The sequence below is a fragment of the Sminthopsis crassicaudata genome, chromosome 1, assembly GCF_048593235.1.
Source record: "Sminthopsis crassicaudata isolate SCR6 chromosome 1, ASM4859323v1, whole genome shotgun sequence".
NCBI classification, from domain to species: Eukaryota; Metazoa; Chordata; class Mammalia; order Dasyuromorphia; family Dasyuridae; genus Sminthopsis; species Sminthopsis crassicaudata.
In genome coordinates, this window is record NC_133617.1 from 744,969,409 (window position 1) to 744,992,450 (window position 23,042).

Sequence of the window (23,042 nt, forward strand, 5' to 3'; positions counted from 1 at the left end):
TCTCAATAGAGAAAGCAACGGAATGTTTTCCTTCCTTTTCGGCCATGTGTTTCTAACGCTGCTTCCTCCATGGCAATAAGCAGCAGTCCCTTCCCACCCACCATGCATCTTTCTGTTGTCCATGCATCTATCCACCATTTTGATTCCAGAGATTATGGTGGTGTCTGATTCACAGTCATGTAGCATTACCAGAAACAGTACTTCAAATCTCCTAAAATGTATACTTTTTAAAAATCCTATATCTTAAAAATTAAAAATAAAATTAAAAAAAAAAAAAAAAAAACGATAGATTGATAATGGATTCACCAAAGCTCCTGGAGCTTCCCCTCCTCCTTCCTCTGACGGAAGTGAGACTTGAATAGAAAGGGTTTCTTGCTCCCAAGCCGTGGCACTGAGAATGGTAAAAGTGGAGGAATAGATGATTAGAAATGGCCTCAGAAAGGGGAGAGGGCCGGAACTGGACTGGCTTTTGTGTCATCTCCCAAGCGAGAGAACAGATTGAGACGCCTTGGAAGGTCCCTTTCAACACTCTTGGATCACGTGAGTTTGAGGACTTTTCTCCTCTCCTTGTCTCAACTTTGTCCATTAAAATCAAGATCGGGGTCATTCTCGTCTCTGTGGCCTTATAACCTAGCTCACAGCAGGGCAGGCACACAGTAGGCTCTTCAGAAATCTCTGACTCAAATCCAACAACAGCAAATGCCCATTTCTGGGTCAGAGCTGGAAGCTACAAGTCTGCACCTAAAAAGCTCTCTGTGGGAAGGTCAAGTTGACTCATTTGCAGAACTGGAAGGCTGATTACAGGAAACGGAAAATCACAACTTGTTTGGAAAAGACTGAAGGGAAAGTCTATGCTTCAAGTATGGCGTGACCACTGTAAAAGATGAGTCTTGTTCTCGTTCTTGTCTTTAGGCATAATGATTTCTCCCTCAGCCTTTAAGCTTTCAGGCAGCGAGGTGGCTCAGTGGACAAGCTTGGAGTGAGTTCAAATCCAACCTCAGACACGTAGTAGATGTGGGACTTTATACAAGTCATTTTACCCTGTTTGCCTCAACCCACCGGAGAAGTAAATGGCAGCCCACTCCAGCATCTTTGCCAAGGAAATGTATGGTATAGAGGAGCATGAAGAGTCAGACCCAGCTAAATAACAACCCTGTGATTTGTTAAAGGGAATTTCCAGATGAGAAGACTCTATTTAGAAGAGTACCTTTTTTTGCTTTCACCATTTTCTTCAGAACTCCATTGATCAATGCAGGGACCAATCATTATTTCAGAGACCCAATGAGGAAGTGAGTGGCTTCCCCCACCCCCTAACCCCCCATCAGAGAGGTGCCAGACTCAGGATGCAGAATGAGTCTTGTGTGGCCCTGCAGGGACACCGGCTTTTGCTGTTTTCTTCAATTGGCTCATGGGAGGAAGGACAAATTAAATGCTTATTAATTGGGGGAGGGAGGAAGTAAAAATTAAAAACAAAACAAAATAACAGCTCCTTATCGTCTTAGGGAATTGAGTAGTTAAATGGCTCAATGAGGGTCTCACAGCCAGCCAGGTTTTCCATCTATCACGCCGTACTGTCTCTCATCCTGAACTTAGGACAAAGAAGAAAATCATTTTAGAACCGACACGTCTTCTTGACAGCTCTTGTCAGATGTCAGTCATAGCTACCTGTACTGAGGAGTGGTTATAAACCATTAATTAGTTAAGGACTCTCAGCATGACTTTTACCAGCTGGGGCCTCCATTAGCAACTCAGAAAGAATATTGTACTCAAGGGGAGAGAAAAAGATCAATGGGAGCCCATGAAGAATCCATACCATGGGTACTAACCCAACATGGGCCACTGTGGACAATTGGATTGGAAGGCTGGAGATAGGGAGAGAATGTTGAAAACAGTAATGAGATTTCTCCGTCTCTCTTTTCCCAGCCTCTGGTCTCGTGGCATGGAATAATTTGAAGTTGCTAAGAGTTATGGCTGATAACAGGCTGACGTGATTAATTCTTTGCCCGCAGAATGGCCCTAACACATCGCTTTGGGTTCAGGGCCCTGATAAATTTGTTGACCTGCTAAGCAAGGAAGAAACCTTAGGCCGTGGTCAGGTCAGGGGAGCTCCGTCTGCCCTCAGACACTGGCCTGAGCCAATTTCAGTGGGGATTTCTTGGGGTTTTCGTTTATAATTTATAGGCAGCTTTTTAGGATACAAAGTTCCTGTGTACCTTCCTGAAGTACTCAAATAGGGAAATGTTCCACAGAAAGCAGTGTAATTAAACTGACAAACATCTTGACCAAGGGTGACCGTGCAGTAAATGTTCCACATTCAGAATATTCCGTGCTCATTCCATTTATTTCTCTGGTTTGTTTAGCTATTTTCCAATCATGGGGCTTTGTTTCTAGGTTTTTGTAGACACACAAAATTCTGCTGTAAATATTAGTTTATACGAAGACTTTCTTAACATAGTCATCTTTGGGATATGTGTTTAGCAGGAGGATGTGCAGGTCAACATCTATAGACATTTTAGTGGCTTTCCAGAAAGGTTCAGCTTCACCAACAATGCATCAGTGCACCTTTCTTTTCACAATCCTCTAACATTGACTATTTTCCATCTTTGACCAATCTTGGACAATTTGTTGAGCGTGGGGGAAAACCTCAGGGTTATTTTGATGTCCATTTATCTTATTATTAGTGATCTGGAGCATTCTTTCATGTAGTTGTTATCGGCTTGCAATTCTTGTTTTGAGGATTATTCATATATTCATCTCCTTTGACCATTTCTCTGTTAGGGAACGGCTTTCGGTCTTACACATTTCTGTTGCGTGTCTCTATGTTTTAGATACCAAATTTTTACCCAAATTTGATTCCGAGATTTTTCTCCTTCACTCAACTCTTCTTATCCTAAATATATTAATTTGTTCCCCCCCCCCCCAATGGAACTTCTCTCATCTGTTCCTCTGTAATGTTAAGTTTAGTACATCATCTGTAAGTTCCTTACTTGCCTTGAGATGTCATTGGACAGATTTGGGATTCGGAAAGTGGATGTGTATGTGATGAGACATAGTCAACAGAGAAAACGCACACGAGAATCCTGCCCTTTACTCAGTTACAGGAAATAAATGAAAGACTTAGTCTCATTCTCCCCACGAACCATACCTCTTGTCACCTTACCCAAGACCATTGCTTTTGTTCATTCTAAGGAGGCAGTATGGGGCAGTGATCAGAACACTAAAGAATTAAGTGTTGCCTTCAGATCCAGCCTCGAACACTCACTTAATCTCTTGGACCCTCAGTTTCTTCATCTGTGAAAGGGGAATAATGATGCCTAGAGTGATTATGTCCTCGTGGCTCTGTGAGGAAACTTGTAGAGAGGCAAAGGATGCTGAATTGGCAGTCAGGGGGTCTCTAGTCAAATCTGGGTTCTGCCACTTACTCCCCATGTGGCTCTGCATAAATCAGGGTAATTCCCTGGGACTCGGCTTAATAAATGATGGTCTCCAAGCTCCGGCTTCAGACACATGATCCCATGAGCAGATGAGATAAGGTAAGAAAAATACCCTGTCAACCTGCAAGTGGCGTTGGGAATATATGGTGCTTTCCTTTTACACTTCCCAGCCGTGTGACTCAGGGCAAATCACAGGGTCTGCCTCAGTTTCCTCATCTGTTAAATGGGAGTAATAACCATAGTAGCACCTATTTCCCAGACTTGTTGTAGGGCTCAAATGAGACAACACTCATAAAGTGCTTTGCAAATCTTACAACACTCTAGGGATGGTAGCTCTTAATTATGTTCATTATTATTGAAGCCTTGTGTAAATCTGTTATTATAAACTCTTTGAAAATATGGTTTTCCTTATATCTTATATATTTATTGTATATATAATATTCTTTACATGTACTGCATGGCTCAGCATAAAACACACATTATATATGCATTACACATGATATCACACACGTGCATATTGTATTATCATGTGTGTGTTGTATGTGTGTGTATCCACGGCTAAATAGGGCCACTCTCCCCGGCTTCCCTGTGGTCCCGGCGGGCACAAAGGTGGCCAGGCTGCCAGAGGAGAGGTTGGGGCTGAGCTGCAAGGAGTAAACATCAGGTGGTTGGGTGCACTGGGGAATAGAGCGTGTGTGTGTGAGAGACAGAGACGCGGAGAGAGAAGGAGACAGAGGAGAGAGACCGGGAGCCCATCACACCCTCTGGCTCCAGCCGGCTTGTTATCTTAACCTGGGCTCCTGTCAAGGTACTGGCTTTTCTTCTTGCAAGGGAGAGAAAACTCATCTTTCAGAGAGAGAGGGAGAAAGAGAGAAAGAGAAAGAGAGATGGAGGGAGACAAAAAAGAAATAGAGAAAGAGGTACAGAGAAAGAGCTGGAGAGAGAAAGACAGAAATAGAGACAGAGAAAGAGATAGAAAGAGAGACAGAAACACACAAAGGGAGAAACAGAAAGAAAGAAAGAAAGAAAGAAAGAAAGAAAGAAAGAAAGAAAGAAAGAAAGAAAGAAAGAAAGAAAGAAAGAAAGAAAGAAAGAAAGAAAGAAAGAGAAAGACACAAAGACAGAAAGAGAAAGACACAAAGACAGAAAGAGAAAGAAAGAAAGAAAGAAAGAAAGAAAAAGAAAGAAAGAAAGAAAGAAAGAAAGAAAGAAAGAAAGAAAGAAAGAAAGAAAGAAAGAAAGAAAGAAAGAAAGAAAGAAAAGAAAGAAAGAGAGAAAGAAAGAAAGAAAGAGAGAAAGAGAAAGGGAAAGAGAGAAAGAGAAAGACGGAGGAAGAGAAGCAGCTGGCCAGCCAGAGGTGGAGAGCAGGGAGCTGGGCAGGATTAGGTTTCTTGAGCTGAGCTGCAGAACACTTATGCTGGCCCCGGGTCCCCTCCTTTGGAGGAGCTCCAGCTGGGCCTGGGGACTTGTCAGAGCATCAGGACAAGCACTGACCCTCTTCTCTCTCCTCCTCTTCCAGGCCTAAGCGACAAAGGCAGAACAACTTTTCCATGTTTCCCTCCCCCAAAAGCTGGAATTTCAGAGGGGTAAGTGATTTCTGCGCCACGTGGGGAGCTGGGCAGCTGGGTGGTGCAGTGGGTAGAGCTCCAGGCAGCTGGGTGGTGCAGTGGGTAGAGCGCTGGCCCCGGGGGTCAGAGGTCCCTGAGTTTGTTCCAGTCTAACTGTGATGCTGGGGTGGGGGAACAGCAATGGGGAGAACAAGCCCCACAGGTAGGAATTCTCCGCTTTCGGGCTGCTAAAATTTCCGTGTACTCCAGGCCCGATGAGGCAACCAAGGGCAGTGAAAATGTGAAAAGGACTTGATCTGAGTCAGAGGGATTGGATTCAAGTCCTGCTTTGACACATCCTAGCTCTGTGACTGACATGTGACTTTTCTGGGCCTTCTTTTCCGCATCTGTGAAATGGGAGAGTTAGATTCGTTGGACTTAATTTCTTTAGTGTCCTAGACCCTTCGGCTGGCTGGTGGGGCCTGCGGACCCCTACTCAGAGCACAGGATTATAAAGGGAAAACAAGTGTACTAAAATAGTTATTAAAATATGAAAAAGTTCCCATGTTTCAGAAAGGTAAACTGAGGCTGGAAAGGCTCGTGTGAGTAGCTCCCATTTACATGGGTTATAAGCACCATTGGTGAGATTTGAACCTGGATCCTCTGTTCCAAATTATTCTCTCTACTGCTTGGACTAAGAGGATGACTTTCACCTATCTCCCTCCCGTCATTTGACAGATAAGGCAACTGAGGCTCAGGGACGTGAAAGGGGCTCTCCCAAAGTCCCCCAGGGAGCGAGTAGCAGAGCCGAGATTCGAACTCAGGCCTGGCGCTTGCCCGGCTGCTCCTGCTTTGCCTCGTCTGGTCCCTTTGTCTCGTTCTTTGGTACCCGCTCTGGCACAGCGAGGCCGACTCATTTATTGAATACTTTGTGTATGCCAGAAGTCAGCATTTATTGGATACTTTTGAGTCAGTAGGCTCTAGGTCCTTTCTGGCTCTAAAACGCTCTCTCGGTGCTCCAGCCTGTCCTGGAGTTGTGTCCCTGAGCGCTGGCCTCCCCCAGGGCAGGGAGGGGGCTTCCCTCCTGGAGCCAGCCTCCCTCCTCACGTGGCAATGGCACAGCTGCTGGAAGCTGCCTGACAGAGCCCTTCCATGTGTCCGTGCCGGTCGGGACAGGGGGAGACACGGCCTTCGGACACGGGACATTTCAGACAAGGGGGGCCCTCTTCTCCCTCGGAAGGAACTTGGCCATGATGGAGGGGCCCCAGAGACACCAGAAGACTCAGGTGATTAACCTTGAATCCAAGTGTTTTGCCTTCAGAATATCCTCAAAGCTTTTTGGCCCATTATCTTGTTCTTCTCCAGAGGGACCGACGGCTTCACCAATGGGGGCAGGGGGAGCCCCAACTTGGACCCTGAGTTCGAATCTCGGCTCTGCTGCTCATTCTGGTGGGACTCAGGAGAGCCCCTTTTACTTCCCTGAGCCTCAGTTGCCTTATCTGTCAAATGAAGGGGTTGGAGGGGATGAAAACCAGGGCTGTGAGCTCATGGTCATTCTTATTGATTTTCCTTCAGTAATTCAGTCGGCCGGTGCCGTGGTGGGCAGAGTGCCATCCTGGAGTTAGGCTTTATCCCCGACATTTCCTCACTATGTGACCCTGGGCAAGTCCCTGCCCTCTGCCTCAGTTTCCTCTTCTGTAAAATGAGCTGGAGAAGGACGCGGCCGGCCGCTCCAGCATCAGGAAGAGGCTTCAGCCAAATGCTCTTCGTTCTTTTGGTGCCTGGGCCACTCGCCAGCCTGGCCAAGAGTGCCCTCTTCTTCTTCCCCCCACCCGTACAGCGCCTCTGGTTCTTGGGATGGGTACTGTCCCTTCTCTCACTGCCCACAGCTTGGGCAGGCGGTTCCCCATTTCACAGATGAGCAGACTGAGGTCCGGAGGAGTTCAGCCACTGCCCAGGGTCAAATGGGTTACAAGCAGCGGAGCCTGGGTCCTTCGATGCCCAGCCCTCCCAGCGTGTGCCAGGTGCTCCTTGGGTGCGGGTGCAGCCTCTGGCAGCCGTGTGGATTTCTCCTCCCCGTGGGCAGGGTGGGAGACTCACAAGGGTTGGCGCTCACGTGGTGTGCGTGTGTGTATACAAAAGTGGCCCCACTAAGGCTCACGTGTACAGGCCCATGCACAGTGCGCCACTCCCACCCTCAGCCTGCTCCCTCGCTCCTGCCTCTCCCCGAGCAAAAAGCCGTTTACTTTGGAGGCTCCTGTTCTTGGGAATCATTGCTGAGTGTTCCTGGGCATGTGCCTCGGGGGCCTGGAAGGCGGATGCTGGAGGAGCATCCTCGTCTCTGGTCCTCCCGGTGCCCGGGCTGGCTCCGTGTCCAGGGGGTGTCGAGCATTGAGGGCAGAAGCAGGGGCTGTGTCTGCTCTCGGGAGGTGCCCACGGCAACGCCCTGTGCCCAGGTGCCTGAGAAGAAGGGGTGGTTGCCCCCCTCCCCTGGGGACGCCCCCCTCATTGGCCAGTCGGCCCCCATGATGCCCTCCCCCTCCTTGAGCCATCCTCCCCCTCCCTGAGCCTTTTCTGAGCCCATGGTCCGTCTGCAGACAAGAGCAGAACTGATTTGGGCTGGCTTAGCTGCCGCAGGGAGGGCTGGAAGACGGGGTTTGGGGGCCCAGCTCTGGGCTCTCTGCCTCAGCCGCTCTCAGTAGCCCTGAGGCCACTCCCCTGGAAGGCTCTAATCCTTGGGGTAGAAGGTGCTTTTGGCCAGTGCATCGTCCATCCCCTTGGACAGCACGTGGAAGGGTGGAAAGCTGAGACCCTTCTCAGGAGGAGCTCTCTCCCTGCAGACGACAAACTGCCCAGGGCCACAAAGGAAACCAGGAATGGCCACCTCCACTCATCCAAGGGCTTTTTAAAACCTCCTCCGACCCCTGCTTAAGAGCCCTTGGGCCTCCTTCTTCCCTTCCTTAAAGTGAGACCAGAGGAAGGTAAAACTCAGGGGAAAAGCCCATGTTTTGGGGTCTGACCCAATTACACGTGAAAAATTTCCATCCCCGGTCAGCGCCTCGGCGGCGTCCTGGGAGTAAGCCGAGCCGGCCGTCCCCCGGCAGGCCTAATTATATTTGAGGTTATTACCTATCGATTTTCTTCCACCGAGAAACAAACCGAGCAGCAGAAATAGACCGGTAAGAAGTCTAGAGCGTCCAGTAATTGCTTTCTTCAGGCTCATTGGAATAAAAGCAGATCCGGGCAAATTAAATTCAGAACCGCTCACCTCCCATAACGCAGCGGGGCTGGAAGCCGGCCAGCTCGGGGGCTTTCTTTGTGGTCCTGAACGTCGGACCCCTTCCCCAGTCATCCTCGCCCCGGTCAGACAGGGCAGCGAGCGAGTCTGGGAACTCTTCTTCCATTTTGAAACCTTGTTTTTCTGAAGCCCGAATATCTCTTCCCCTTTATCCCAGGCCACCCCCGTGGCCGCCCCGGGCTGCCTCCCGCCCATGTTTGGAGACAAGAAGAGAAGAAGCCCCTTTTGTGGGGGAGAGAGAAACGTCCACTTTGACTTTACACCGTCTTGTGGGCCCTCGCGCCTCTCTCCATGGAGGCAAAATCAATCAATCAGGCCATTAACCAGTCAGCATTTATTAAATACTCTGTATATGTCAGGAGTCAGCATTTATTGAATACTTCAGGTTTTCTGGAAATCATCATTTAGTAAGAACTTTGGGTGTTCCAGGTTTCAGCATTACTTTGGATAGGCTAGAAGTCAGCATTTATTGAGTACTTTGTGTATGCCAGAAGTCAGCATTTATTAAGTACTTTGGGTATTCTGGGCATCACCATTTAGTAAGAACTTTGGTTTTGTCAGGTGTCAGCATTTACAATAGACTTTGGATAGTCTAGGAGTCAGCATTTATTGAATACTTTGTGTATACCAGGAGTCAGCATTTACTGAATACTTTGTGTATGCCAGGAGTCAGCATTTTTTAAGTTCTTTGGGTTTGTTAGATATCCACATGTATTTTATTTTATATGCAAATTTATTTTTATTTTATACCCCAGTATTTTGTGTATACCAGGCACCTGCCCTAAAGCCTAGAACAAGAAGCTGTCTCTGCCCTAGGGGGCTCTGGGATCCCAGAGCTGGGGCTGGAAGGGACCCAAGGGGCCATTTTATCTAGTCTTGATAATCTAAAGCAGAGTCCACGAGTGATTTGTTCGTAGAACGTCACTTGATCCCAGGTCTGTGGACTCTTCAGACTGGGTCAAAGCTAGCAGGACCCGTAGGGAAAACACTCTGAAGTGTAGCCCGTCTCTAAAGTGCTCGCTGGTCATGTTTCGCTCCTCTGGACCCCTCTATTTTTGCATCTGTGAAATGGGGATAATAATAGTGCGCGTCATACTCACTTCACAAGGTTGGTCCTAATGACCATAAAGTGCTTTACATTTTAGCGGATGGATGTGGCAGAGACTCCTCCCTCAGAAGCAGGATTGTCCTGGGTTCGAGTCTCACCCCTGACACATCCTGGCTGTGTAACTCATGGCAAGTCACTGAATCTCCCTGCAGGGCTGTGACCTTTAGAACTGGTGTCAATCCCAACTGGGATTCCTTGTGCTCATCAAATCCCGGGTCCAGACTTCAAAGGTCATAGTATGATTGTTGCTGTTTCTTATTGAATGGACTTGATGTGTTCATTTGGGAAAAGGAGACCGGTTGTTTTTTAGAAGCTCGGAAGGATGATTGATGCGACCTCAAGAGGGGGGTCATTTCAGACACTTTGGAGGCATTTTCGTAAATGCTCATTTATTGCTTCTGAGAGGCATTGGGCTACCAGGGACTGAGACTTGCTGTCTGTGTGGCAGGGGATGTCCCTGCACGTCCCTCTTTGGGATCTCTTTCCCCCAGGAGATGTGGCTGGGCTTTCTCCTTCTACCCCACGTGCCGACCGGTACCTAGAACTGACTGTTCTCGACCCTCCCTATTCCCCTGAATTTTTCCCAATCAAACCTGGAAACCCCAAACTGTGTGCATTCCACACATAGTTTCCCTCATGGTTGGTTTGCTGCCGGGGAGAGCGTTCCTTTCTGGTTTCAAAGGGGAAGATGGAGACCAAAGCCTGTGAATGTGGGGTCGGGGGTCAGCCAACAGCCTGTATTGGCTATATTGGGCCCATTGGCTGTCCTGCCATCAATGACATGCCCCCCGGGCCCTAGGAATGGCCAGTGTGACGAATCCAACCGCCAACATCCTGAGCAGGAATAAAGTGCACCCGTGAGAGAGAAATCTGGCTTTGGTCCCACGGTTACCTAAGATGGAATCTTAAAAAAGAGATGAAAATCTCTTTCCGTAGGAGGTGCGAATCGGTATGTTCGGTATGGGTGACCCTGAAGGATTTTTTGGCTTCCTTTTCTGCAAGAAAGGGCCATAAATCTCATCTCTGAGCTACAAGAAGGGGGAAAGTCCTTTTCTGAAAAGAAATCGGCCTGGGAGCCTAGAAACAATTCAAGCCAGATGGGGAAATTGAGCCAGGACACTTAGGGCCAGTCAACAGGACGGTTCCTGGGACTCGGCCCACCAAATGGGTTTTCGTCAGAGCCGCGGGAACTCTTCCTTGGGATGGTCATCTATAGGGCAGGATTCCTTTCTTGCTCAAAAATCTGTCCTTCCCCCCAGTTCTAGGTGATCATTTCCTTGAGTTCCCTGTTATCGAGTCCTGGGAACACAGAATTCGGAAAATAACTTTGCTGGGCACTCAGGCACTCATGCAGACTCCCTCCTTCTGCACGGACATGTGCAGGTCCTCCCTGGGGGAGGGTCTCATCCTCACAATCAGTGAGTCGATCAACGCCTTCACAAAGTGCTTCCTGTAAATCAGGCACCATGTTTGTTTACCACGGACTGGCCCTGGTTAGCTTTGTGAAAAAGCATTTTCTTTTCAGAGAAAAGTGACCGAGACTTAAGGATGGATCTTTAAACTGGAAAACTTTTCTGAGAACGTGCCAGGAGCAAGATAACTGAATAACATGTATATTAACATGTATGTATAATATGTTAAAGAATAATTTAACAAATTATATTTCTATATATGTATAACATATATTATATTTAATATATTCTTTAACATATTTAACATGTATGGGACTACCTACCATCCAGGGGAGGGGGTGGCGGGAAGGAGGGGAAAAGTTGGAACAGAAGGCTTTGCAAGGGTCAATGCTGAAAAATTACCCATGTATCTATCTTGCAAATAAAAAGCTAAAAGAAAAAAAAATAATAAAAAGGGAAAAAAAAGGAGAGAGAGAAAGAAAGTGCCAGGGGTGGGGGTTTTCACTGGGCTGCACTTTTAGCACACTGTTAGTAGTCACAAGCATAGAGTGTTTTAGTTAGGGGTCTTAGTTTTTTCTTGGAATATGGAATAAGGTCTGCTCTTCTTGCACCATAAAATGGCAATCTTGAACTTGATCTCTCTCACTTCAGTGCCTTGCTTTGAGCCAGTCATGAAGCCTTACCCGTCCTCAGTTTACCCATCTGTAAAATGAGGGGCCTGGACCGGAAGACCTGAAGGGTCTCTTCTGGCTCTAGTTCTCTGGCCTCATGATCCGGAGATACACAGCAAGCCTGGTGTAGGAAAAGCAAAATGGCCGTGGAGCTCTGCCTGCCTCCAGTTCCAATTTCCTGGCCTCAGTTTACTCCTCTGTAAAAGGATCTCAAAGGTCCTTTCCAATTTTGGAGCAACAACTCACCTCTTATTGTTTCTTTGCTTATTTTGAATTCCAAGTTTTCTCCCTCCCTTTCCCTGCGAGAAGGCAAGCGATGGACCTCAATGCGCGACCTCTTCCATCTTACCCCTCGGCAAAAATAAAAGACAAGGAAACGCAAGTTAAGCGAGGAAAGGAGGCTGCAGGCTGCCCTTTTATCCTTTCCCTGTAAGCTAGGGTGCGACCGAGGCCTGTCGGGGCCGTGTGGGTGACACTTCCCGTCTGCTCACAGACATTCTCTTCTCTCTTTTTCTCGCCGCCCCTCTGCCCAGGAAACGGGCCGGCTGCTCCCTTCAGTGGCGGCCGCCACATTGTTCTTCCTTCCAGTCCTCCCCGGAGCCTCCGTCCTGGAAGCCCCTTGGTCCCTTTCTTTGTCTTCACCCGTGCTGGGAGTCACAGGGATGACTGTCTGCCCTGGACCTGCCTCACGCTGCTCCTTGGGCAGGCTTGCTGGTGGGGACCAGGGCCGTGAGCAAGGGTTGGGCTGCGCCTCAAACTCGGACCTTTCAGTGGGCCCGTCCCCCTTCTTGTGGGTTCTGGTCTTGTGGCTCTGCTTTTTCATTGTGATTATTTCCATGAGGTCTTCTCGAGTTCCTCTATTCTTGCCCACTTTAATGGCTTCGTGGGCTCCCTTGCATCAATGCCCTGTGGCGCGGGGTCAGCCTTCCTGCCACTGTTGTACGTGGGAGTTGGCTGTGGGCCAGGGCCGGAGGATGCCTTACGATGACCCCCTCGGCCCAGTTATTGGGTCAGACCGACTCCTTCTCCTCCGATTCTTTTCCCCATCTTCTTCCAGTTTAAATGGGCGAGTCTGGCTCTGCCAGTCGTGTGCTGAACTTTAACAGAGCGAGGCAGCCGTGGGCGTCTATGGCAGTGCCCCTTTGTCTGGCGTCTGTTAAGGTCAGATTGGACAATTTAAGTGAAGCCTTGGATCCGGGTCTTTGAGGAAGCGGGGGACGCCGAGTTTGAAATCTCCCCTGCCTCTGTCTGCGGACGCTCCAGATATTCCTTCTCTATCGGCTCTATTGGCTTGAATGCGTCCCCTCGGTCATCACCGTTTAGAGTCACTGTGTTCACTTTGGCCGGACCCCAGGCCCCTGCAGGGATCCCCGGGCCGGCCAACCTCTGGGGCGGTTTTGAAGGCCTTTTCCTGAAAATGCACGTGGGCCTGAGGATCTGGCCCTCCCAGGACCAATTAGTGCTGGCTTTTAAGGGAGTCCCGATGGGGGCTGAGTCAGCGCTGTTCCCGAGACCCCGGGAGCTGATGCTATAAATAATTGTCCCCCATTTAGGGGGAAGGGGGAGGCTGAGAGTGCTAAAGAATGTCGGCCCAGTGGAGGCCCACCTCCACGTCATGGACAGGTCTGCTCCTGGCGGCTTCGGCATCCTCAGTCAAGGTCAAAGCCACTGGGCTCCCTCCGCCCTCCCCACCCCCAACCCCTCCCAGGGGCAGCTGCCAATTAAGCCCGCGAGTCACTTTGTAGCATCTCCTCCAGACAGTTATCAGCAAAAGCGGGCTCCATTTTGAATAGATTACCTTCTCTTTGCCCCTGCAAGGTCAGGGTCTGATGCTTCCAACCGGGAACATAGGAAATACATTTTTTACTGGTAGATTTATGCTACTGTGCCTGTTAATTCCAACTCCCCTTTCCCCTCCTAAATCCCACTGCAGGTTCTGCCCTCAGACATTCATAAGCTGAATGGGGGCTGCTGGGGGGGCCTGAGGTCGGAACTTTGGTCAGAGGAAATGGTCCGTTCCCCTCTGGAGATGGCCCTTCCCAGGGCTGAGGCCGGCCCTCCTCCAGCAGCATCTTCTCCTGTCATCGGGAGATTTAGGGGACACCCTTATTGGCAGAAATCCCCCTGGGATTCACGGCCTCCCAGCACCGAGGGACGGATGGAGAATTCCATCTATTTCCCCCGAACGGCCCTGCCTCTGGAAGCCACAGCCTGGAACTCTCACGGGCCGGGGGATCCATTTCTGCCTCGGCCAGTTCGTTCCAGTGAACGCTGACTTAAGAGTCCGTGGAGCAGGGTTCGAGTCTCCGCCTCTGTGACCTTGCATAGCTCACCTCCTGCCCCTGGGCCTCAGAGGGAGCTGGGGTAGATGGTCTCCGAGGGGCCCTTTCAGCTCTAGTTCTAGTGTAATCCCGCTCTGACACTGGGGCAAATGACGAGAGCTGGGTTCAAATGCTGCTTCCCCAGGAGTCAAGGCTTGGGTTTCATCTGTACAATGAGAGAGAGGGCGGGACTCGAGTCTGTGGAAAAATAAGTCCCAGTAACAGTCCAGTAATCAGTCTCTTTGCAGTTTTCAGAAACCATCTTTACAGCAGAGCAGCCAGGGCAGACTGGACAAATATCATTTTGTTTTTGGTTTTTTTTTTAAATTAAAGCTTTTTATTTTTCAAAACAAATGCAGGGGCCATTCTTCAACATTAGCCTTGCAAAACCTTGTGTTCCCTTTTTCCCTCCCTTGTCCCACACTCCTTCCCCTCGATGACAACATATATGGTAAACATGGTAAAATATATATTAAATCCAATATGAGCAGACATATTTGTACAATGATTGTGCTGCACAAGGAAACTCAGATCGAACCAGGAAAACAAAGCAGAATAAAACATAAGCGAGCAGCAATGAAAAGAGTGAAAATTGAGCAAATGTCTTTATGCACGTTCTCCGAAGGGGGAAACTGAGCCGTAGCAAGGACTAGATCTCGCCCTCCTGAAGCCAGCTGTTTCCCGTGCGTCCCACTGCCCCTTTGCTCAAACTGACCATGCAAGAAAACTGTCTGCTCCTGTGGGATTCCCTGAAGAGATGCCCCCGTGAGCGGCGGTGGTGGCGGGGAGCCGGCCGGGGGGATCACGGAGCAGATTTCCTGTCTCCAATCAGCGGCGGGCAGGGTGTTCCCCGGCCCTCCCAGGCCTTTGTTGTTCAGCCCTGCAGAACGTGGGCAGCGTTCCTGGGCAGGAAGGTTTTCCTCCCAGGGCAAAGCTCCGGTCACAGTTTTCCAAGGGCTGCTGACCCGATGTGTCCCGACTGCAGGCGGGGCGTTACCGTCTCTGGTGGAGTGGACCGGGTCTCAGCTTTAGGGTCCCATCTCTCCAAGGCCAGCCGGGCCCACCCCCACTCCCACATCCTACCGAGGAGCACCCTGAGAGCAACGGCTCAATCCGAGTCACCCCCACTGATGGGACGTACCCCCCTTTACGGTAATTCCCGTTTGGATTCTGGACCTCTGCAGGCCCTCACGTGCTCACGACATTTTGGAAGAAACGGACTTTTTTCCTTAGTGGAAGGCGCCAAGGGTCAAGCGGGACACTTGGGCCCCCAACGGGGGGTTTCCTTATTCCCTTCTGCAGGCTTGTGATCTTGCCAAATGACTTCCTCTGGAGCTGTTTTGCATGTATTTGTTTATTTGTGTGGATGCTGTAGGTACTTACAGAAGGGTTTGCTGTGGCCCCCAGTGGGAATTGTTTTCCCCTTTCTGTCTCAGGCACACAGTAGGCACTTACTTAATGCTTCTCCGTGAGTTTGTAGTTGTCTGGATCCTCTGAGATCAAACTTCACTCATTTTCAAATGAGGAATCTGGATCAGAGAGGTTCCCGATCATGGCGGATCCAGACGGATCCAGATCCTCGAGGTCAGGCTGTTGCCGCTGTCCCCGAGCCTCCCACAGGCCAGATTTCGGCCAGTGTTGCCGCTGGGTGCCCCCCGGGCCTCCTCCTGCCCAGATGGGAGACGAGACGGAACGGAGCTGGAACAAAAGCAGGCGGCGGGGCCGGCGGCACAAGGGGCTTGCCGCCGCCTAGCACTGGCGTTCTCTGGGTGACCCCAAAGGGCTATTTTTTCTCTCTCTTTTAATCTACATTTAACCTTAGCAATGATGTCATCCAGGACTTGGGGCTACATTATCAGGCTCAGGGAATTTATGGGGAAGGTGTTCAGGGCTGTAAAGGAGAAGGGCAATTCTCTGCCTTATCCATAAATTATCTGTGGAGGGGACTCTGGGTATTTTCAAGCCTGAGCAGCGCTTGCTGGGAGTTAACTCATCCTGCTGAGAGCCCAAGGATCTGGCTTTTCCTCCGGTGGGAGGGAGGAGGGCCAAGGAGGAGGGAGAGCCGGCAGGGATTTTCTGCACGTTCCTGCCCCCGGCTTGTATTTACATGCAGTTTAGAAGGGAACACTTTGGAAAGGCTGACACGCAGTCACACACGTGGGAGCAGTTCTGTCCCCTAAGCAGCCCTCAGCATCCTGAAAGTTCTTGGACTTTTTAAAAAGTTTTTCGGGCCTTTGCTTTTGCTTTGCGATAATTTATGGGCATTATTACCCCTCCCCCATGGGCAGGGAGCCTTCTCTCGTAGTAAAAGCCAGAAGCCGGTTGGCAAGGCCCCGGGCATCGTGGCCGACCCCTTCTGTGACGTCCCGCCTCGGCAGTCCCCGAGGAGTGAGTGGAGAAGTATTTCTGCAGTTTTTTCTCCAGGAGAATTAGAGACAATTTAATGCTTTTCCTAAAACGTCCACACGCTCTGCTGTGGTCGCTGGAGCCTTTGGCCGCTGCTCTGGCCATGGGGCCCGATGCCATCCGATCGTGTCATGTGTACCCCTGCCCCAGTCGACAAACCCAGGGTCCCCAGAGTGACCCCAAAGTGCTGCTTGCCATTCAGGGCCCTTCCCGACCTGTCCAGTCTCCTGATACTTCACTCCTCTGGACATGCTCTTGTAGCCAGCCACTTCGGCCTCCCGGACCCTCCTCAAACAGGACCCTCCGTCTCTTGGCTCTGGGAACTCCCTCTGGTGTCCCCCCCTCCCCCGGAACGTCCTCCCTTGTGACCCCCCTTGCTCTTTCAAGTCCCGGTTAACATCCCGGCTCCCTTTGTCGCAACACCTCCTTTCCGAGATCACCCCCAAATCTGGAGAGCTTGTGCCCGTCTGTTTGCACGTTGCCCTCCTCGAGGGCAGGACTCATTTCCCTTCCTTTGTTCCCCCTGTGCTTCACACAGTGGCTGGTGCTTAGGAGGTCCTTCCTGAACCCGCCTTGGCCAGTGTCTCATGGAGTTTGGGACCCATTTTCATGCTTCGTGGCTAAAGCATTCTGAGTCCATAATTCTCCTCTTCCAGCGTTTCATCGGATCCCATTTTCCATCTCCTTTCAGGAGCTCTTGTAGACCAGGCCCTTCTCTGAGGCTCCCCCGTAGACCGTGAGGGTCTCGGAAATAGAGACTGACTCTTGGTTTTGGGTCCTCACTGCCGAGCCCAGTCCCCGGAACACAGTTGGCATTTAATAATTTGCCTGTTGATTGACGGAGGCTCCACTTGGACTGGCTGAGAAGTGATTTTTTTGTCTTCTACACTGGCTGAGGGGCCTTGCTCAGGCTCTGCCCCCTCCCCAGCTTTCTGGGCACTAGTCAGCACTTAATAAAAGCTTTTCCAAGCATTACACCTCCCCTTGCCAGGGGAGAGGAGGGGTCTTCGCTGCAGCGGTCTCTGCCTCGGGGGCAGCGATGTGTCCTCCTGACTTTCCCAGGAGCAGCGTGTGAAGAGGTTGCTTGTGGCAGAGTGACGGGGAGCGTCCCTTGGGTGCCTGACCTCCCTGGGCTGGGGCCCCAGGCACCTCCCTGTCAACACAGCCCTAGGGTCTCCGTGGAGGAACGGGAGTCCCTTCGGAACTCTCTCAAGCTGGCAAAGCCGTGGGCCTCCCAAGCCACCGGCCCGTCCCAGGAGCTCATGGCTCTGGTTCTCGCTTAAAGTGGCAAGGAACTGAGCTGTGCAGCTGTGGCACTGAGATGGCAGTGGTCCCAGGGAGCCTGGAAGGGGGGCCTTCAGCTCAGGAGTCCACCGGTCAGGCTTCCCTGCCCCCTGGGCTGCCTGCCCTTGCTGATGGATCTCCATGGGAGAGCTTGCAGGCACACCCTCAGCATCTTGCTCTCAGCTTGTGTGCACGTGTGTCTCTGCATGTGCATGTATATGCATACAGCTTTGTCTTCCTGCTCTCTCCCTTTTCTTTCTCCTTCTTTCTTCCTTCCTTTTCTTTTTTCTTTCCCTTCCTCTTCTTTTCTTCATCCTCATCCTTTTTCCTTTTCTTCCTCTCCTAAATTCTTCCATCTCTCCTCATGTCTCTCCTTTCTGTTTCTGTTTTCTTCTTCCCCCTCCCTCTCTTCCTCCTTCACATTCCTTCCATCCTCCTCTCCCTGTCTCCTTCCCACTTTTTCTTCTCTATCCCTTTCTCTCTCTAGCCTTCCTTTTCACTTTCTGTTGAACTAATCATTGGCAATAAGTAAAGTGCTGACCTAGTCCCTTAGCTCCAGAACCCATCCTTCATGATAACACGTGTGTGTGTGTGTGTGTGTGTGTGTGTGTGTGTGTGTATACAACATCTGAGCAGTTTCTAATTCATCTGGAGGGTGATGGGGAGCCACTGAATGTTCTTGAGATGGCTCTTAGGATGAATTACAGACCCTTCAGAGAGCTGTCTGAAACCTTTACAACCTGACTTCCCATCACCTTTCCACCCTGATTGAACATTATTTTCTTTCTTTCTTTCTTTCTTTCTTTCTTTCTTTCTTTCTTTCTTTCTTTCTTTCTTTCTTTCTTTCTTTCTTTCTTTCTTTCTTTCTTTCTTTCTTTCTTTCTTTCTTTCTTTCTTTCTTTCTTTCTTTCTTTCTTTCTTTCTTTCTTTTTTTCTTTCTTTCTTTCTTTCTTTCTTTCTTTCTTTCTTTCTTTCTTTCTTTCTTTCTTTCTTTCTTTCTTTCTTTCTTTCTTTCTTTCTTTCTTTCTTTCTTTCTTTCTTTCTTTCTTTCTTTCTTTCTTTCTTTCTTTCTTTCTTTCTTTCTTTCTTTCTTCTTTTTTTAAAGGCTGGGGTTAAGTGACTTGCCCAGGGTCACACAGCTAGGAAGTGTTAAGTGTCTGAGATCACATTTGAACTCTGGTCCTCCTGAATTCAGGGCTGGTGCTCTATCCACTGTGCCACCTAGCTGCCCCCCATTATTTTCTTTTCACTCCCTCTTCCATTCCCTCCCAATTGTTCTACTTGCCATTCCCTGAATTTAGGATTAAATTTCCCCTCACCAGACCTTTGCATAGACCATACTCTTCCTCCCCTCTCCTTCTTAGAATCAACTGTTTTCCTTTGAGGCTCCTTGCAAGAAGTCTCTCCTGTTTGTTAGTGATCCTTGGGCTTTTTTGGGTGGGGGGCTTGTTTTGGGGGGGTGTCCTGTCCCCAAGGCGGCCTCTTTCTGGTCCTGAACTTAGCATTCTCTGGGCCTTTGCCTCCTCCTTTACCTCATGTGCCTGAAATGTCCTCTCCTGCCGTTGCCAACAGCTAAGATCTCCCCGTGTGCCATTTCCTAAGGGAGATCTGAGCTGATCCCTCACCAGCGAGCTGTAGGGCCTTCTCTCTCCTCCTCCACGAGTTCTTCCACTGGTGGAGTGGATTCCCCTACATAATCAGGCAGTCCGTCAACAAGCCTTTCTGAAGGGCCTGCCGCGGGCCAAGCCCTGAGCTGGGTGCCAGGGTCGGAATTGCAAGTCCTTTGGGGGCAAAGCTGCTTCTGGTTTTTGTCTCTGTGTTCTGAGCACCAGTGAGTCGTAAGCATCTCAGAGAAACTCTTTGCATCGAACCAGCTTGGCCGGGTTGCTGGTGCATTCTTTCTTTGAAAAGGTTTTTATGGATGTGTTTTACATATTTATTGATTTTTTTTGTTTGTTTTTAGATGTTTATTTTAAATATATATATATATATATATTTTGCTGAGGCAATTGAGGTTAAGTGACTTGCCCAGGGTCACACAGCTAGGAAGTGTTAAGTGTCTGAGGCCAGATTTGAACTCAGATCCTCCTGACTTCAGGGTTGATGCTCTAACCACTGCACCACCTAGCTGACCCTATTTTAAATATTTATTGATATATCTTGATATATTATAGATGTATTTTGGTTTTGCATCATCAATATGTGTATCTCCCTTTACAAAAAGACAGATTATTTATAACAAAGACACAATAGGAGAAAAAAACCCAAACCAGTCTGACAAAATTAACTAGCACAAAATGTTGGATTTTCTCATTGTCCCCATCCTGTTCCTCCACTTAATGGGCTTGGTTCTGGGGGTCCAGTTACTAATAGGTGGGTGGGCTGAACTGGAATATGGTTGGGCCTTCCCCATCTCCCCTTTATATTCCACCCATATTTATAGTCATCAGCCATGTAAATTTTTTAAAAATTAGATTTTTATTGGTATCTTCTGTTTTTCCATTATCTGAATTTTCCTCTCTATACCTCCCCCCCCCCCAGTTGTCCTTTAGAACAAAGACTTTTTTTTAAAAAAATAATGTTACATTTGACCCTTTGTTCCCATAAATTATTCCTAAGGGGACACTGAACATCATTGGAAAAGCAGGAAACTACAATAAAAGCAATTTGGCTCTGCTGTGTCCAGTTAAGAGTGTGTGTGTGTGTGTGTGTGTGTGCATGGGTAGGGGGGTATGGGGATGTGTGTACGTGTGAATGCATGAGTAGGTGGGGTGTGTGTGTGCATGTGGGGCATATGGGAATGTGTGTATGTGTGTGAGTGTGTTTAGTGGATTTCAACTTAAAATAGGAATCCTCAAAGCGTACAGTGGGGACTTTGAGGGATCCCTGAGACCCATCAGGTGATCCATAAGGTTAAAACTATTTTTACAATAATACTAAGCTCTTTAAATTTCTATTACAATTAGAAATGACCAACGTCAACAAAAGGCCTTTTGAGAATGGTCCCTCATAATAGTCCTATTAGCTATAATAACTTGTAAGAGTGTAAAGAAGTCCTGGGGCCTAAAAGTTGGAGAATGGCTCACCTAGAAAATCGAGTTTTTCATGTTAGTTCATTCACTCAAGGAAAAAAAATCCAACTCAGGCAGTTATTTAAATATCAAAAATCCCCCAGTATTCAACTTTTCCATTCTCTACCTGCTGTCAGTAGGAAGTAAAGCGCTGGCCATCATCTTCAAAGGATGCTCTGTCTCACTCCTCAGCACCCATTGGTCGGGGTTAAAGCCTCTCTCTCCCAAGAAGGCAGTCGGGGGGTAGTTACGTGGAAGGAATTTGTTGCTCCTGAAAAAACCTTTATTTTTAGTTCATCTTCATTTCATTTCATTTTATTTTTTTATTATAGCTTTTTATTGACAAAACACATACATGGTAATTTTTCAACACTGACTCTTGCAAAGCTTTCTGTTCTAGCTTTTCCCCTCCTTCCTGCCGCCTCCTCCCCTAGATGGCAGGTAGTCCCATACATGTTAAATATGTTAAATAAGGGGCAGCTAGGTGGCGCAGTGGATAGAGCACCAGCCTTGAATTCAGGAGGACCCGAGTTCAAATCAGGTCTCAGACACTTAACACTTCCTGGCTGTGTGACCCTGGGCAAGTCACTTAACCCCAGCCTCAGGGGGGGAAAATATGTTAAATACAATATATGTATATATATTTATACAGTTCTCTTGCTGCACAAGAAAAATCGGATTTAGAAAGAAGATAAAATAACCTGAGAAGAAAAACAAAAGTGTAAGCAAACGACAACAGAAAGAGTAGAAATGCCGTATTGTGGCTCTGAAAAAAAACTTGACAAATATGCTTGTTGCCCACACAGGAGCATCAGTAGGAATTGATCTCTAATTGCATTTCTTGTTATTGCCTCTTTAAAGATTACAAAACCCTACGGGGTGAGGCTTTTTATCTTTTTTCAATGAAACTCAAATGGTAGAATTTTAAAAAAAATCTCAGTGAATTTTTGTTAAAAATTATGTGAGGCATTTTTGGTTATAAATATTTGCTTAGGAGGTCAACGTAAGTCTAGTCTGGCCATAGACACGTACTTAGTGGCTACAAAAGTCATTTAATCTCTGTCTGCCTCAGTTTCCCTATCTGTAAAATGGAGATAACAATAACACTCACTTCCTAGAGATGTTGTGAAGATAAAATTAAATATTTTCAAAGTACTTTGTAAACCCCAAAGCAGTAGTATATAAATATAAACCTCTAGGATTGTTATTGTTATTATTTTTGTACCCAGCTCGACTGGGAGCATTCTGCTGAACAAAACCAGGAAGAATTGTACGGTGATGAGCTGTCTGGCATTGAGAAGCTTATGTGTATTTTTAGTTCCAATGCAGAATCCATAAATAGACATTTTCATATTTATTCATTGTGGAACCTCCAGTGACCTCAGGTCAAGTCCCACATTCTTTTCATCCCTTCCAATGCCTTTTGGGCTGAGATAATAGCCAGTGTTTTGGAGCAGGCTCAATGTTTCCAAATAGCAGATGTCATTGGAGCCAGTTCATGTCATGTCCAAATAGGTCTGGCCTGAAATGGTGCCGTACTTCCTCTATTTGTTGTAGATCCTCCTACCTAGAACCATGTTCTCCAACCTATCCCTGAGCATGAATTTCCTCTCCAGCCCATAACATCACTGAGCAACGGCCATTCGGACCCTGCTTGGAGACCTCCGGTAAAGGAGGGCCTGCCATTCTGAGACCCCTTAAGATGGCTGTGATTGTTTAGAAGAGAGAAGGTTGGGGTTTGAGGAAAGTGTTTCAGGCTACATGTAAGACAATCCTGTCCCTTTGCTCTGGGTTCTGGGTCCACAATATGTGATCAAAAGTCATTATTCATGTACCTCATTCCAAAGATATGATGCTGGCGATTTTTATTAAAATTTTGGTCCCTTTCTATTAAATTCTATTTTTAATTTATGGAATAAAACAAGCATTTTCATAACATAGTACAGCTTAAAAAAAAAAGATTGTACACAATTCTGCAATTCTACCAAATACAATTTGCTATTCCTTTCAAATATATAGCAAAATTATCACGGATATTTCTTTTTGTTTTGTTTTCTGCAGATTAGACAGTAGACACATAGACATAAAGTTACTCTACACATACTTCTATTAGATCTCTTTCTGGACACAGTAGTTCAGTTCTCTTGGTCCCGCTCGTTTCACTATGCGTTTTTTCTTGTGTGTCCATATTTTAAAATCACTGAGCTCATCATTTCTTATAACATAGTTGCATTAGCAAGATAACTGTATAAATATGTATACATATATTGTGTTTAACATATACTTTAATATATTTAACATGTATTGGTCTACCTGCCATCTGGGGGAGGGGTTGGGGGGAAGGAGGGAAAAGTTGGAAAAGAAGGGTCAATACTGAAAAATTACCCGTGCATGTGTCTTGTAAATAAAAAGCTACAAAATAAATAAATAAAGAGAAATAAAATAACATAATTGCATTCTATCATAATCATATCACAGCTTGTTCAACCA

At 47.9% G+C, this 23,042-nt stretch overlaps 1 protein-coding gene across 1 annotated transcript in view; it reads left to right on the plus strand.

Moving 5' to 3' along the window:
• ARHGEF3 (Rho guanine nucleotide exchange factor 3) overlaps positions 1-23,042 on the plus strand; it is a 232,921-nt gene that overhangs the window by 68,583 nt on the left and 141,296 nt on the right. The window contains 1 exon segment of the mRNA XM_074284416.1: positions 4,954-5,020. Coding sequence (XP_074140517.1) covers positions 4,954-5,020 — 67 coding nt within the window.